The 16,280-nt window shown below is 49.1% G+C and overlaps 1 protein-coding gene across 1 annotated transcript in view; it reads right to left on the bottom strand.

The window, feature by feature from the left end:
* The window catches only part of LOC137563701 (uncharacterized), a 103,184-nt gene that overhangs the window by 41,907 nt on the left and 44,997 nt on the right, over positions 1-16,280 (bottom strand). The window contains exon 11 of the mRNA XM_068276504.1: positions 9,468-9,676. Within this exon, the coding sequence (XP_068132605.1) occupies positions 9,468-9,676 (209 nt within the window). The remainder of the gene's footprint in view (positions 1-9,467; positions 9,677-16,280) is intronic.

Here is a 16,280-nt window from a genome sequence, read left to right as displayed (position 1 = left end):
CTATGGACAGCCAGCCAACATGCCCTTCAACGTCAGCTGCTGACGCCAACATAATGCCCACACCCCAGGGTGGCTCAGCGGTGTGGACATTTTTTAGTGTGCATGCCAAAGATCAGAGCAATGCCATCTGAACTCTCTGCCACCAAAAATTGAGCCGTGGAAAGGCCAACACCCACGTAGGGACAACTGCCTTACGAAGGCACATGCAAAAAAGGCAAAAACTGCAATGGGAAGACCACCTGAGCAAAAGCAGCACACAAAAGCAAAGCCACCCTCCTTCTCCTCTTCCTCCTTCAGGTGCATCATCTTCAGCCGATTTCTCCCTTGCACCTTCACAATCACAGCCTCCCTCATCCACTCCGCCTCTCACCTTGAGCGGCTCCTGCTCCTCTGCCCACAGCAACAGCCAGGTGTCCGACTGTCCGTCAGGGAAATCTTTGAGCGGAAGAAGCCAATATCTGCCAGTCACCCTCTTGCCCGGCGTCTCACAGCTGGCTTGGTGGAACTGTTAGCTCGCCAGCTGTTACCATACGAGCTGGTGGACTCTGAGGCCTTCCGAAAATTTGTGGCCATTGGGACACCACAGTGGAAGATACCAGGCCGCAATTATTTCTCCAAAAAAGTGATACCCAAACTGTACCATGAAGTTGAGAGGCAAGCGGTGTCATCTCTGGCACACAGCGTTGGGTCAAGGGTCCATCTGATCACGGATGCCTGGTCTGCCAAGCAGGGTCAGGGCAGGTACATTACTTAGCCCATTGGGTCAACCTGGTGACCGCTGGCAAGCAGGGAGTACGTGGCTGTGCAGCGGACCAAGTGACACCTCCACGGCTTGCAGACAGGCCTGCTGCCACCTCTTCTCCTCCTGCTACATCCTCTTCACTGTCCTCCTCCTCCTTAGCTGAGTGGCAGTTCAAATCTACTGGTGCTGCGATCTCCTCTTCAGCTGCACAGCCCCGGCTCCCCAGGGCCTATGCTGCATGCCAGGTACGACGGTGTCACGCCATCTTAGACATGTCTTGCCTCAAAGCGGAGAGTCACATTGGAGCATCTCTTCTGTCTGCTCTTAACAAACAGGTGGATCAGTGGCTGACCCCGCACCAACTGGAGATCGGCAACGTGGTATGTGACAATGGCAGAAATCTCATTTCGGCTTTGAATTTGGGAAAGTTGACACATGTACCCTGCATGGCACGTGCTGAATCTCCTCATAATTCAGAGATTTGTGTCTAAGTACCCAGGCTTACAGGACATCCTGAAGCAGTCCAGGAAGGTGTGTGAGCATTTCAGGCGGTCTCACACGGCCATGGCATACTTTGCCGATATTCAGCGGAGAAACAACTTGCCGGTGAGACGCTTGATTTGCGATAGCCCGATTCGCTGGAATTCGACCCTCCTGATGTTTGACCGCCTGCTACAACAGGAGAAAACAGTATCTCTACAACTACAGTCAAAGGACACAGTCTGGGGAGATCGGGATGTTCTGGCCGAAGTACTGGACACTGATGCGAAATGCCTGCAGGCTCATGCGGCTGTTTGAGGAGGTGACAAACCTGGTGAGTCACAGTGAAGGAGCCATCAGCGACTTGATCCCATATGCTTTCTTCCTGGAGTGTGCGGTGCGTAGAGTGGTGGATCAAGCTGTGGAGGAGTGTGAACAGGAACAGGAGGAAGAGTTGTGGTATCAATTCTCAGCAGAAGCAGATGATTCCTCAACACCTGCGGCAGCACAGAGGGGGGAGGAGGAGGAGGAGGAAGAGTTGTGTGGGGAAGAGGAGTCAGATGATGACGAAGGTGTTGTTTTGGAGGAGGAGGCGGAAGAACAACCGCAGAAGGTGTCGCAGGGGGCTTGTGCTGCTCAACTTTCCCGTGGTATTGTTCGTGGCTGGGGGGAGGAGGAGAACTTAGCTGACATCACTGAGGAAGAGCAAGAGGAGATGGATAGTACGTCTGCATCCAACTTTGTGCAGATGGCATCTTTTATGCTTTCCAGCCTGTTGAGGGACCCCCGTATAAAAAAACTCAAGGGGAATGAGCTGTGCTGGGTGGCCACGCTACTAGACCCTCGGTATAGGCACAAAGTGGCGGAGATGTTTCCAAATCACCAGAAGGCAGAAAGGATACAGCACTTGCAGAACAAGCTGGCAACTATGCTTTACAATGCATTTAAGGGTGATGTCACAGCACAACAGAATAAAGGTACCACTGCCAGTAATCTCTCTCCCATGTCCACGCAAGCAAGGACAGGACGCTCCAGTGATCTCATGGTGATGTTGGACATGCGGACATTCTTTAGTCCAACACCTCGACCAGCAGGTAGCCGACTACCTGGCCTTAAGTGTGGATGTAGACACTGTGAGCAGCGATGAACCCTTGGACTACTGGGTGCGCAGGCTTGATCTGTGGCCAGGGCTGTCACAATTTGCCTTCCAACTTCTGTCTTGCCCTGCCTCAAGCGTCCTGTCAAAAAGGACCTTCAGCGCAGCTGGAGGCATTGTCACTCAGAAGAGAAGTCGCCTAAGTCAAAAAAGTGTTCAGTACCTCACCTTTATCAAAATGAATGAGGCATGGATTCCGGAGACTTACTGCCCGCCCGAAGACTAAGTCAGTCCCCACACACAGCATCTCTGCCTGCAAGTCGCTTGACTGCCACCACCAACAAGGTCCACCAGGACTCCAGGCAGATTCCTAAATTTTAAGCTATAATAATTTTTCTGGTGCGTGTACATGCCTGCCTAATTTTTCTGACTGCACCGCAGCTGCAACAACAAAACAAAAGCCATGTACATGTATCGATTCCCCTTCGTGATCGTTACCTTGCCGCGGTGCGTATCGCAATGAAGCAATGACCGCCAGCTACATGAGTGTGTGGGGGCACACCTGACCCAAGAAGATAGATAATAAGGTCGTTGCTTCATTGTGAACAGACCAAATTCGATCAGCTGGACACTCTGGCCATTGTGCGCACCAGTCCAGCATGGCCGTCACAAACAGCTGTTTGCGGTGCATTACACAGTGAGTTTGGTCTGTTAGTGTGAATCAGTACACTAATTACACTCCCTGATTGATGTATACACATTCAAAATGTTTTAAAGCACTTTTAAGCCTCCAATTTAGCATTCAATGTGATTTCTGCCCTTAAAATGCTGCTTTGCGTCAAATCCAGATTTTTCCCTGGGACTTCTGGCTTGTATACCACTCATCCATGCAAAAACTCAGATGTTAGACCCCTTGAAACATCTTTTCCATCACTTTTGTGGCCAGCATAAATGTTTCTAGTTTTCAAAGTTCGCTTCCCCATTGAAGTCTATTGCGGTTTGCGAAAGTTTGCATGTTCGAACGTTTGTGGAGGTTCGCGAACCGAAAATCGGAGGTTCGGCCATCGCTACTAAATGTATGTTGTTGTCCAAGTTTGTGAGAACATACCCATATCTTATGTTTCAAAAAGACATTCAGGCCTCTTTTCCAGGGACAGATGATAGGCAGTGAAATGCCTCTCAAACTCTCACAACTGCTTGCTGCTGCCTGGTAACTGCTCACTGCTGCCTGGCAACTGCCTGCTGAGCACACAGTTCAACAGTTTGTGGAAAAGAGGCCTTAGTGTTTAGTGTAAAGTTAGTCTTGGTTATAGGAAATGTAAATTCCAGGAGCACAGTGCATACGCAGAGAAAACTACTGCAAATGATCTATAGCAAGCATGTGCTCAGCAAGCAGTTACCAGGCAGCAGTAAGCAGTTACCAGGCAGCAACAAGCAGTTACCAGGCAGCCGTGAGCAGTTGCGAGAGTTTGAGAGGCATTTCACTGCCTATCAACAGCCGGAAGAAATGAGGCCTTACACTGACCCATTACATTGCAATAGTTGAACATCAAACACGATGCCATCCAATTATAATGATGCATTCACATCAGTGTGTTGGTGCTGCAGTGCCATGTAATCTGTCAGAATAATGCAAGACATTCTGTACATTTCCAAACAAGCGCATTGATGCCCCTTTTACACTTGTGTCCTGCATCACCCTGCGTTAGGCTTCTCCGCCGCAACGGCAACGCAAGTCTATGGAGACTTGCACACTTAGCTCAGTGAGCCAGAAGTATCCACACCACCGCAATCCCGATGCAAAGTCTGCAGCGCGTTGCCGCATGATCCGTGCCTACCGCACGGATTATGCAGCAATGCAAGTCAATGGGCAGTGCAGTAAGGCCTCTTTTCCACTAACTGTTGATAGGCAGTGAAATGCCTCTCAAACTCTCACAACTGCTCACTACTGCCTGGTAACTGCTTGTTGCTGCCTGGTAACTGCTTGCTGAGCACACATCTCAGCAGTCCATGGAAAAGAGGCCTCAGTGTAAACAATGGGAACATGGTGCAGCAGGGAGTTTGGCCTAATTTCCACGAGCAGTTGATAGGCAGTGAAAAGCCTCTCAAACTCACAACTGCTTCCTGCTGCCTGGTAACTGCTCACTGCCGACTGGTAACTGCTTGCTGAGCACACAGTTCAACTGCTCGTGAAAAGGAGTCCTAAGTCTCAAGCCAGGGGGGAATGGTCATATGTAAGCTGGTTTCTGCTGTACAATGCAGTGTTTGCACTGCATCACACTGCATCAATCTACATATGTAAAACCGGCCTTACAGTTGCAGTGAAGCATACCTTTTTATGTAGTGTATGCTTCAATGTATTTGCTGCATTGCACGATGTGACTTTACCCCTCTGTTGTGCTGTGATCCTGTTTTCACAGGATGTACATTGTAACGCCCCAGTGTGAAACTAGCCATGCACTCTTGCAATAATGATCAGTAAAACAATTGTTCTTGATAGTTGTAAAGGACAACTAAAGTGAAAAGAATATGGAGGCTGCCATCTTTATTTGCTTTCAATCAATACCAGTTGCCTGGCAGCCCTGCTGATCTATTTGGCTGCAGTATTTATTATTTCTATTATTTATTGTACTTATAAAGCACCAACATATTATGCAGCACTGCACAATGGCAGTAGTGTCTGAATCACTCCACAAACAGGCATGCAGCTAATCTTGTCAGTTCTGTCAGAACCCCCTGATCTGCTGCATGCTTGTTCAGGGCAGTGATGAGCATAACCAGCTAATTACCATTACACATAATTGTTTGCATTTACGCTTATACGTAACTACAATTTATAAATGCAATTGATTTTGTACAGTGATTCGTAATTTTGCCTAAAATTTCGCGTCATTTTTGTGCCGATTTTGCAGTGAATAGAAAAGCCCCCATACATGGTAGTGACACCAAAATTGCTACATATGTTAAGGAGGTTAGTGGGTACAAGTCAAAAAAAGAATTTTCGAAAAGACCTTGTAGTGTTTGAGAAAATCAATTTGAAAATCGATAAAAATGCAAAGAAAAAAAGTGTTTTTTTTAAACTAAAATGACAGTGTAAAAACCATTTTCCTTGCATATTTAAAATCGATTTTCTCAAAAACTAAAATGTCTTTTTGAACTTTTTTGACTTGTACCCAATATTTTCCATATGTAGCAATTTTGGTAGCAATAGTATGCATGGGGGCTTTGCTATTAACCTCCAAAGTCAGCACAAAATTTCACACAATTGTGCGAAAATTACGTGAAATTTTGAATTTATGACTATTACATACGGAGTTAATCATGATTTTACCTGAAATTTCGCATTACGATTACGATGCGTAAATGCGAATTTCTATGTGAAATTTTGCATTTGCTAAATTTCGGCCCACCACTAGTTCAGGTTCTATGGCTAAAAGCATTAGGCCACATACAGACATCAGACCATAGTCTTTGGAAAATGAAAGATCACAGACCAATCTTACCACCCTTCCTGTAGTATAAGAGCCATACTCTACACAGTCTTTTCTATGGAGCTGAACTCCACATCAGGAAAAAATCTTGGCAAGATGCTGCACACACAGACGCTGTACAGACACAAAAGATCAGTATCTGCAAAAGATCTGTTCCTGCCAAAAATCCATTCCTGCAAATTGCAATGATAGTCTATGAGATCTGCAGATCATCATACACACATGATTTAACTGACATTCATCTGCAGATCTGCAGATCTGAAAATCCATCCTGGTGGATCTGATCTGCAGATGAATGTCAGTTAAATCATGTGTGTATGATGATCTGCAGATCTCATAGACTATCATTGCAATTTGCATGAATGGATTTTTGGTAGGAACAGATCTTTTGCAGATACTGATCTTTTGTGTCTGTACAGCATCTGTGTGTGCAGCATCTTGCAAAGATTTTTTCCTGATGTGGAGTTCAGCTCCATAGAAAAGACTGTGTAGAGTATGGCTCTTATACTACAGGAAGGGTGGTAAGATTGGTCTGTGATCTTTCATTTTCCAAAGACTATGGTCTGATGTCTGTATGTGGCCTTAGAGGCAGAGGATCAGCGGGATAGCCAGGCAACTGGAATTGCTTACAAGGAAATTAATATAGCAGCCTCCATATCCCTCTTGCTTCAGTTGTCCTTTAAGCGGCCTATCCTTTTACAAACAAGCTGTTTGGCTATCTGCCGAGCAGTGTGCTCTGCTATATGGAGGCAGAAGGACATGCTGGAGTTAGCTGTGGTCACCTGAGGTCGTAAATAGCAGTAGTGATCAGGCATGGTTTTCCAAGCGTGCCATATAGCTGACGAACTGTTTGTTAGTGTGACACTTGTATATAGTTGGAATAGGCACTCAAATCTTGGACAATAGTTTCAGGTGACCTATATAAATGTGTATATAGGCAAGAGTTTAGGTACACACTATAAGATATTCTGTAAGATTTCCTGATCAATTTCCGAGTGTTTTCTGTCCCCTTCTATCTGAAATCGATTGGAAATCAGATCGGACATGTTGGAAATAATCGATTTGACAGTAAATCTGCCAGAAAATCTCATAGTGTGTACCTAGCATAACATTGAGGTTTTCTTGTTTATCTAGCATGCATCTACTGGAAGATAAAAATCATTAGAAACTGTCTGATGGACACTGACATACTAGAACAGCCCAGCTACAACAGTTTAATGCCACAACTTGTTCATAAAGGCTTGTTTACAGGGAGATTTATGTTTGTATTCGATCTGTGTTTATTAAGCACTTTGAATTGATTTAAATACATCGTTTGAATTGTGAATGGCTTATTGTACTCTGGTGTTTTGGCTGCCTTTGCCTCTCCTCCTACTAACTTGTATCCAAGTCTTTTTGAATATAATGAATTTAATTGGTGTATGCAAAAAGATTTGAATACAAGGGTTTAGCCAAAGTTTACATGCACATACTGTACATACAAAGCCATTAGGATACTTTTTTCTCATTTTCTGTTTACGCTCCATTTGTAATATTACAAAGGTTTACAAACCAAAGCCTTGTACAAGTGCTAGATAATGTTTGCCCAAGAGTCAGAGTGACCAGGGGCGGACTGACCATTCGGGCACAGACCGAGGGCCTGTGGTCGGGGGGGGGGGGGGGGGCAGCCAGTGAAAGGGAGCGATGGTCACAGTGGCGGAGAAGGGGGGACATCCCCCCCCTTCCCTCACTTTGGGGCCCCCCTTCCTGGCTCTCCCCTCCGGATTAATGTTTAAGTCTCGGGGCAGCGGCTGACAGCGGGCGGGGACTTACTGCTGTTACACATACGCCGGAGGGAGCTGTGATCTGCGTGCCGCTAGTCTGGTCTACTCAAGACCAGACTAGCAGCGCACAGAGCAGTGCTCCCTCCGCCAGCTGGAAGAACAGCGGTAAGTCCCTGCCCGCTGTCAGCCACTGTACCGAGACTTTTTAAACATTAATCCGGAGGGGAGAGCCAGGAAGGGGGGCCCCCAAGGTGAGGGAAGGGGGGAGACGTCCCCTCTTCTCCACCACTGTGCCCATTGCCCCCTTTCACTGGCTGCCTCCCTTCCTGGGGACACCTATAGACCTAGCTACATATACAGGGGGGGGGCACCTATAGACCTGGCTATACTGGGGACACCTATACACCTGGTTGCATATACTGGGGACACCTATAGACCTGGCTACAAATACTGGGAACACCTATACACCTGGCTACATATATTGGGGACACCTATAGACCTGGCTACATTTACTGGGGACAACTATAGACCTGGCTATACTGGGAACACCTATACACCTGGCTACAGATACTGGGGACACCAATAGACCTGGTTATTTATACTGGAGACACCTATAGACTTGGCTATCTGTACTGGGGACACCTATAGACCTGGCTACCTATTCTGGAGACACCTATAGACCTGGCTACCTATTCTGAGGACACCCGTAGACCTGGCTACCTATTCTGAGGACACCCATAGACCTGGCTACCTATTCTGGAGACACCTGTAGACCTGGCTACCTATTCTGGGGACACCCATAGACCTGGCCATCTAAACTTTGGACACTTATAGACCTGGATACCTGCACAGGCAACACTTATAGACCTGGTTACTTCCACTGGGGATACCTTTTGACCTGGTATACTGGGGGCACCTATTTTGGGGGAACTGCTGCCAGATTAACTATTTTTTGGGAACCACAGCTGCCATATTAAGTATATTTTGGGAAACAGCTGCCAGAGTAAGTGTATTTTTGGGGGAACTGCTTCCAGATTGTGTATGTTGGGGAAGCGCTGCTTCCAGATTATGTGTATTTTGGGGTAACCACTGCTGCCAGATTACATGTATTTTGGGTGATCCGCTGCCAGATTACGCATATTTTGGGGAACCGCTGACAAATTATGTGTATTTGGGGGAACCGCTGCTGCCAGATTATGTCTATTTTGGGGGAACGACTGCCATAGTATTTGTATTTTGGAGGAACCTCTGCCATAGTGCATGGATTTTTGGTGAAATGCTGTCAGATTACATGTATTTTGGGGGGAAACACTATGGCAGAGTTCAAACCTTCCCGACAGACCTTTTACACCACTGCCAAGGTCATGTATATTTTGCCCCACTCATGACCACACCCACATTCTGTTGCATGACCACACCCATTTTTCGGTGCGCCGTGCTACGCGTGGCGCAGGGTTGTTTATCAGTGCAAAATATCTGTTGGCAGTAAATTATTATATCATAGTCTGTAAAAAATAACGTGGAATGTGGGCCAACACTGGTACGGGGCCCCATAATCTCATATTGCCCAGGGGCCCCATGAGTTGTCAGTCCGCCCGAGTCAGACCTTTGTTCCCCCTCCCCTCCCAGACATGAATCTAGAGTGTGTATAGCTACCACATGACGCCGATTAGCAATCTGCCATACCAGAGTGCATTGTGTTCTTTACTCTCTTGCTTATGCTCCTGCACCACCAGTCATCCCTCCTCCCCTCTGCTTAGAGCTGCACAAACTGTTCTGCTATAACCAAGCAGAATGACTGTATAGAACTCTATCCTAACATTAATAATCTAGTTGCTTTAGGCAAAAGGTATGCACTTAGCCCATTAGCCAAACATAATACAGAAAACCATTACCTTTCTGTATTCATCTTGGTAGATGCAACTGTTCTGTTCTTTTCACCAATGGATATTGTGTTTTTAATGTCCTCTTCTGTCAGGACTTCGATTTCCATCAATCCTGGGAGAGTGACTGTCTTTCCCTGTGCTCGGATTTCTAGCTGTTTGTTGCCACTTTGTGAAAGCAGATCCCAGACATTTTCATTGTAGATCTCAAGCATTGCAATCTGATGATATAAACAGTAAGCTTTAAAAGTAACCTTATCAACTATGCATACCAGTACAATATAAATCTTAACAGAAACAGCATATTATGCTTATGAGTTTTAAGTTTTCATGTGTCTAAATTAAATTACTGATCAGCTAGCATAATGTTCATGCTATTATCTTATCACATAGAAGATTAACAACCTACGTGTTTGATCAGAAGTAGCCAAGAGGTAGCCATACATCTAGCAATTTGGCTTTGTCTGGCGCAGGGAACTGTGCAGTTGCTAAATCGCACCCGAGTCCCCCTGCTGAGTCAGTGTGTGGTGAAAAAATGCTAAAATCCATAGCAACATAGCTGCCAGGAATCATGTACTGCCACTTCCTGCCTGCTGGTGGCAATATTGACTGTTACTGCCCTGGACTTCCACTGTCCACCAGCAGGTGGCTTCATCCTGCTTCTGGCTGCCCTGGAATTTCATTGCTCCACAAGCAGATGGCTCTATTCTGTCTGGATTTGAGCTAGTGGAGACAGAAAAAGAACACAGGGACACTGGAAGGCCAATCTGGTGTAATATTGTAGATCCTATACTGGAGACACCTATAGACTTGGCTATAGTAGAGTATTGAGGAGTGTGGAAAGAGAGGTTAGGTGATTATACTCACAAAGCTGAGTTGCTGATGGGAGACAACCACTCATCTGAGCATGTGAGGAAATGCCATCCCCACTCAGCCTTGTGGGTAGGAGATAGAGGCACATAATACATGTTTATGGCCCTAAGAATACACAATAAATTTACTATCTTGGACAATATAAGTAAATTCAACCACAGTAGATGGTGAGCAAAATTAGTTCTGAAGGTAATTGCTCTAGAAACAATCCACAAATATATATACATATGTGGTAATGGTAGAGCCAGAAACCAGCCTGCTGAGCATTGAGCAGAGTAACCACTCTCGGGAACACAATGTAAGGTTAAAGCAGAGGGACACCAAGAGCCCCAATAGTGTAATTCGTCTTGGGGACAACAAAATAAATGAGAAGTTAAAATTATACTTACAAACCAGGGTTACCAATAGGCAACCACTGTATTGGCAGGTGGGCAGAACAATCCTGACCCCACTCAGGAATAAAAAGTCGCTCTCTGTAGACAGGAAAATAGGGTAACAACCCTCCACCCAGGGTGGACTCAATGTAGTGTACAAGATACAGAGGCGCCAAAAGAATAAAAGGTAATTAAATGAACTTAAAAAAACAACTGGTTAAACAGAGGAGGCAGCGGTGGTCTTACCTCCTCCAAACAGACACAGGCAAGGACTGCGATTCAAAAGTTCTCCACTATATCCCCTCCTGCATATGTCTTCTAAAAAAATAATAATAAGTGGAACAATATAACTTCCAGTGGTGCTCACCGCCAGGTCGTGATCACGCTTACGCGTAGATTCACGACCATTTTGACGCATTCCGCCTCGGACACGAAAATCCGTGAATAGATTTTCAACCACGAAAATCTACTTCGGCTTCGCGTGAATGCGGACAGAAATCCGCATTCACGCTCGTGAAACCCGGGGCTGAAGTCGTGGTTTGCGGAAATGCGTCAAACTATGCGGAAGTGACACATTGCAGGCCAATCAGAGTGCCCCAGCCAGGCCCTAGCAACCAATCACAGGAGGGGAGCTATGCCCTCCCCTCCTGAATATAAAGCGGCGGCCATGATGGAAAAGCTCTGTCCTTGCTACTAGACTGTGGTGCTGAGAGGATTATCTCCAGGCCATTGTTGTTTGAGCAAGTGCATTTATTGTGTTAAAAACAAAGCGTTTTTTTTGCTAACACTGCTCTTATACTGTACACAGTTAGCTAGTCAGTGAGTGATTGCTGTAGTTAGTTGTAGTCAGTGTAGTGTAGTGGGAGTGTGGGAGTCTAGTGATTATTTAACTGTGTGTAGTGCTGTGCAGGCAGGTTCAGTGCTGCAGTGTAGTGGGAGTGGGGATTATCTGTGTGTAGAGTGCAGGCAGGCAGGTTAGTGCAGCTGCAGTGTTCACTTGTATATTCCAGTGACAGTTATACACTTGTACTATTTGCAGGCAGCCAGTCACACCGCCAGCGCCGCCACTCTCTGCCAGCGCTGTTCATTCATTCTGTCAGTGACCTTGTGCCGTGCCCAGTGCCCACTGCTCGCTCGCTCGCTGGCATATGAGCATCTCATTACACAGTGTGACATCCTTGTGTGCCCACTGCATCCTTCAGTGACCTAGTTGTATATCCAGTGCCCACTGCTGTGCCCACTGCATCCTTCAGTGACCTTGTACTGTGGCCACTGCATCCTTCAGTGACCTAGTTGTATATCCAGTGCCCACTGCTGTGCCCACTGCATCCTTCAGTGACCTTGTACTGTGGCCACTGCATCCTTCAGTGACCTAGTTGTATATCCAGTGCCCACTGCTGTTCCCACTGCATTCTTCAGTGACCTTGTACTGTGGCCACTGCATCCTTCAGTGACCTTGTACTGTGCCCACTGCATCCTTCAGTGACCTTGTACTGTGCCCACTGCATCCTTCAGTGACCTAGTTGTATATCCAGTGCCCACTGCTGTGCCCACTGCATCCTTCAGTGACCTTGTACTGTGGCCACTGCATCCTTCAGTGACCTAGTTGTATATCCAGTGCCCACTGCTGTGCCCACTGCATCCTTCAGTGACCTTGTACTGTGGCCACTGCATCCTTCAGTGACCTTGTGCTGTGCCCACTGCATCCTTCAGTGACCTTGTACTGTGCCCACTGCATCCAGTGATTCATTACTAGCAACATGTCTGGCAGGGTTTCGCGGGGTGAGAGTAAAGGGAGTTCAATTGCCTCAGCCACTTCTGGGACTGCTCCACGTCCAGGGAGAGGACGCCCAGCTGTACGTGGTCGTGATGCAGCAGAAAAGGGGGCAGCAAAGCCTGGGCCGAGTCAGCGGACGCCATTGTCCAAATATTTTAAAGTTTCTGGTCCCCGTGTGGTGGTTGAGCAAATGGAACCTGACGTACTCATGGACATCATGACTTCCTCCCAGACCTCTACTGTGAGCACCACTCCAAGCAGTAGCAGCAGCAGCCAACATCCCACGCTTGTTGTGACATCCACCCCAGCACCCACTGGTCAGCAGCCCTCCCAGGATGACAGCGTTCTGTCCCTCAGTCCGGCATCTGGGAACCTGCTGATGCAAGAAGCACAGGACTTACTGGGGACTGATGTGGCAGAGATTGAGATCGGGCCACAATCACAAGCGTTGTTGAGTTCTGGTGATGAAGAAGAGGGGTCTGTGTCTGGGGATGTAGGGACAGAAGAGGAGGCGGGGGAGTCAGAGGAAGAGCTGGATTATGATGATGCTGCTGATGATGACGTTGTGGACCCTAACTATGTGCAGCCTGCTGAGTCCGTGGAAGAATGGTCAGAGCAGGATGACGAGTCACCTCGGCCTAGGCAAGGATATCGCCATATGTCAGGCAGGGGCAGGGGCATCGGCAGCAGTGGGCGTGGAGGAAGTAGACAGGACACTGCTTCAGCCGGCACCACCACCATGCAACCCCCGGCAACTACTACCACACATTGCTCCGCTGCACCCTCTGCTAGTGGGGGCCGCAGTAAATTAAAGTCACCAGTGTGGGATTGCTTTGAGGAATGTACTGATGACAAAAGGTATGCGGTGTGCAGGTTATGCAGCAAAAGATTGAGCCGTGGGAAAAGTCTGAGCAAGATGGGTACCTCATCCCTCCAGGGCCACCTGAGAAGCCGCCACTGCCGCGAGTATGCGGACTTTAAGAGGAAGCAGGCACTGCTGGCAGGGGTTCCTGAGAGCAGAAGGCCCACCAGCGCAGCAGCATCCTCCCTCCCTCAGGGTCGTGAATCCCCCACAGCAGCAGCAGTAGTAGCACGCAAGCGCTCTTCCACCTCGGCTGCTCAGGACACAGACATTGAGGCTGGCAGCCAGTGTTCGTCTCTCTCCTCTGTCTCCCCTGCATCCCAGCGTCGTCAGACCCTGCTGAGCGACACCTTTCAGGGTCTGACCAAGCCTCTGCCTCCAAGCCACAGGCGGATCCGCAAACTAAATGGCTTGCTGGCCCGGGCCATGGCATCACAGCTGCTTCCCTACTCCCTGGTGCAGGAGGGGAGCGCCATGCGGACGCTGCTCCAATTTGGCATCCCCGAGTGGCAAGTCCCCAGTCGCCACTATTTCAGCAGGAGCGCGATCCCAGCACTCCACAAGTTTGCGGTGGAAAACGTGGCCCGTTCCCTGGACTACTCTGTGGGCAAGCGGGTCCACGTGACCATGGACTCGTGGAGTAGCAGATTTGGGACAGGTCGCTACCTGTCCTTTACGGCCCACTGGGTGACACTGATGGAAGGGAGGGAGGACAAGAGCGCATCAGCCCAGCTAGTGGTGCCACCACGCGGGATCAGGGGGGATGCAGAAGGGTCCTGTCACGACACTCCCTCAGCACCCGGAAAGCAAGCCCGCCTCGGCAGCAGCAGCGCCAAGCCTCGGCACTGCCAAGCCCTTTTAAAATTGGTGACCCTGGGGAAGGAGAGGCTTACAGCCACCAACGTCCTGGCCGCCCTCAGGAAGCAGGAGCGGAGGTGGCTGACCCCCAGAGGCCTGGAAGTGGGGTATGTGGCAGCCGATAACGGGGCCAACCTGGTGGCAGCAGTGCAGCAGGGAAACCTCCAGCACATCCCCTGCTTGGCCCACGTGCTCAATCTTGTGGTGCAGCGCTTCTTGCGCACCTACCAGGGGATGAGCGAGCTGCTGCAGGATGCCCGGGCGGTGGTACGCTTTTTCCGCCTGTCAGCCACTGCCTCTGCACTCTTGTCCACCTTACAGCAGCAGTATGGAAGGCCACAACACCGGATGATCATCGACATGCCAGTTCGCTGGAATTCGACTCTGGCCATGTTGGAGCGGCTGTGTCAGCACAGGCTGGCTCTTAGGGCCTACATGCTAGACCCAAGTGTCCCCAGCAACCAGCAAGTCCCCATGATTACTGCCACTCAGTGGACACTGATGCAGCAAGTATGCCTGGTGCTGAGTCCCTTCCTGGAGGCAACCAAGATGGTCAGTGAGGAGCGGGCCTCTGTGTGCCAGTGGGTGCCCTTGGTTTGTCTACTGGAGCAGGCAATGGACAATTTAATTGAGCGTGGGGATGAAGCCCTGAGGCAGTTGGAAGAACAGGAGCAGATGGCAGCACAGTCCAGCTCAGAGGAGGGCTCACAGCAGGTAGTGGAAGAGTTGGAGGTCCCTAACCTGAATGAGGAGGAGGAGGAGGAGCAGAGTGCAGCAGGCGTTGTACGTGGATGGCGGTTTGAGGAGGACAACGACATGGCACAGGAAGAGGACAGGCATGCGTTATGGGACAATGGCGAGGACGAGGAAGATCTTGCTGGCAGGGCCCACTTGTTTCCCATGGCTGTGCACATGTTGCGCTGCCTTCGCAGGGACCCCCGGGTGATCCAGATGCGTTCAAGGGAGGACATCTGGATTACCTTGATGCTTGATCCCCGTCTGAAGGGGAAGCTGGGAGACTTAATGACGCCATCCACCACCGAGCAACGCACAAGGGAATTGAAGGAGGCCCTTGTGCGCAGACTACTGGAAGCATTCCCCCAGCCTTCCACCCCCACTGTAACTGCTCTGCCAAGCCAGCAAGAGGTGCCTGCCATTGCCACTAGCAGCACAACAACAACCACCAGCAGCAGCAGCAGCAACTGGCGCCCCGGAGACCTGAAGAGCCTAAGCAAGAGCCTGTATGCAGTGCAGCAGCCCAGAACAGAGGTGCCCGCCACAGCATCCACCACCAACCAGCACAAGCAACGACTGACCACCATGGTGTCTGACTATATGGGGTCATCCAGCGGGCTCAATGACACCGACAGCCCCGTGGACCCCTTGGAGTACTGGGTCAAGAGACTGGACATCTGGAGCGAGCTTTCCCAGTACGCCCTGGAACTCCTATCCTGCCCTCCTTCCAGTGTCCTCTCAGAGAGATGCTTTAGTGCGGCCGGTGGCGTGGTCACAGAGAAGCGCTCTCGGCTCTCCCACGCCTCTGTGGACAAACTCACCTTCCTGAAAATCAACCAGGCTTGGGTGGAAGGTGAGTTTCTGGCCCCTATTGTCGGACACAGGGGGACATGAAGTGGCTGCTGCATGTGCTGTTGTTAACTATGCCTGCCTTTATAAAGACATTTACTACCTGCCTAGTGCCTACCTTGGTTAATTTTTTGGTGTTATGGTACTACTACCAGTAAGTTGCCATGGTCCTCCTTCTGAGCTGCTGAACTGACTGCCCGCTTTGTCCTCCTGACTCAGTCGCTACTACACTCTGCGTTCACACTGCCCGGGTCACCGGGTGCATTTAATTTTTTGGCCAGCACTATGACGCTGTGCTACTACTACTGTGCTGCTGCTGCTGAACTGACCGCCCGCTTTGTCCTCCTGACTCAGTCGCTACTACACTCTGCGTTCACACTGCCCGGGTCGCCGGGTGCATTTAATTTTTTGGCCAGCACTATGACGCTGTGCTACTACTACTGTGCTGCTGCTGCTGAACTGACCGCCCGCTTTGTCCTCCTGACTCAGTCGCTACT

Source organism: Hyperolius riggenbachi, chromosome 3 (genome assembly GCF_040937935.1).
Source record: "Hyperolius riggenbachi isolate aHypRig1 chromosome 3, aHypRig1.pri, whole genome shotgun sequence".
Lineage (NCBI taxonomy): Eukaryota > Metazoa > Chordata > Amphibia > Anura > Hyperoliidae > Hyperolius > Hyperolius riggenbachi.
Note: the sequence above shows the minus strand (reverse complement) of the source record. Positions and strands in the feature narration are given on the sequence as shown.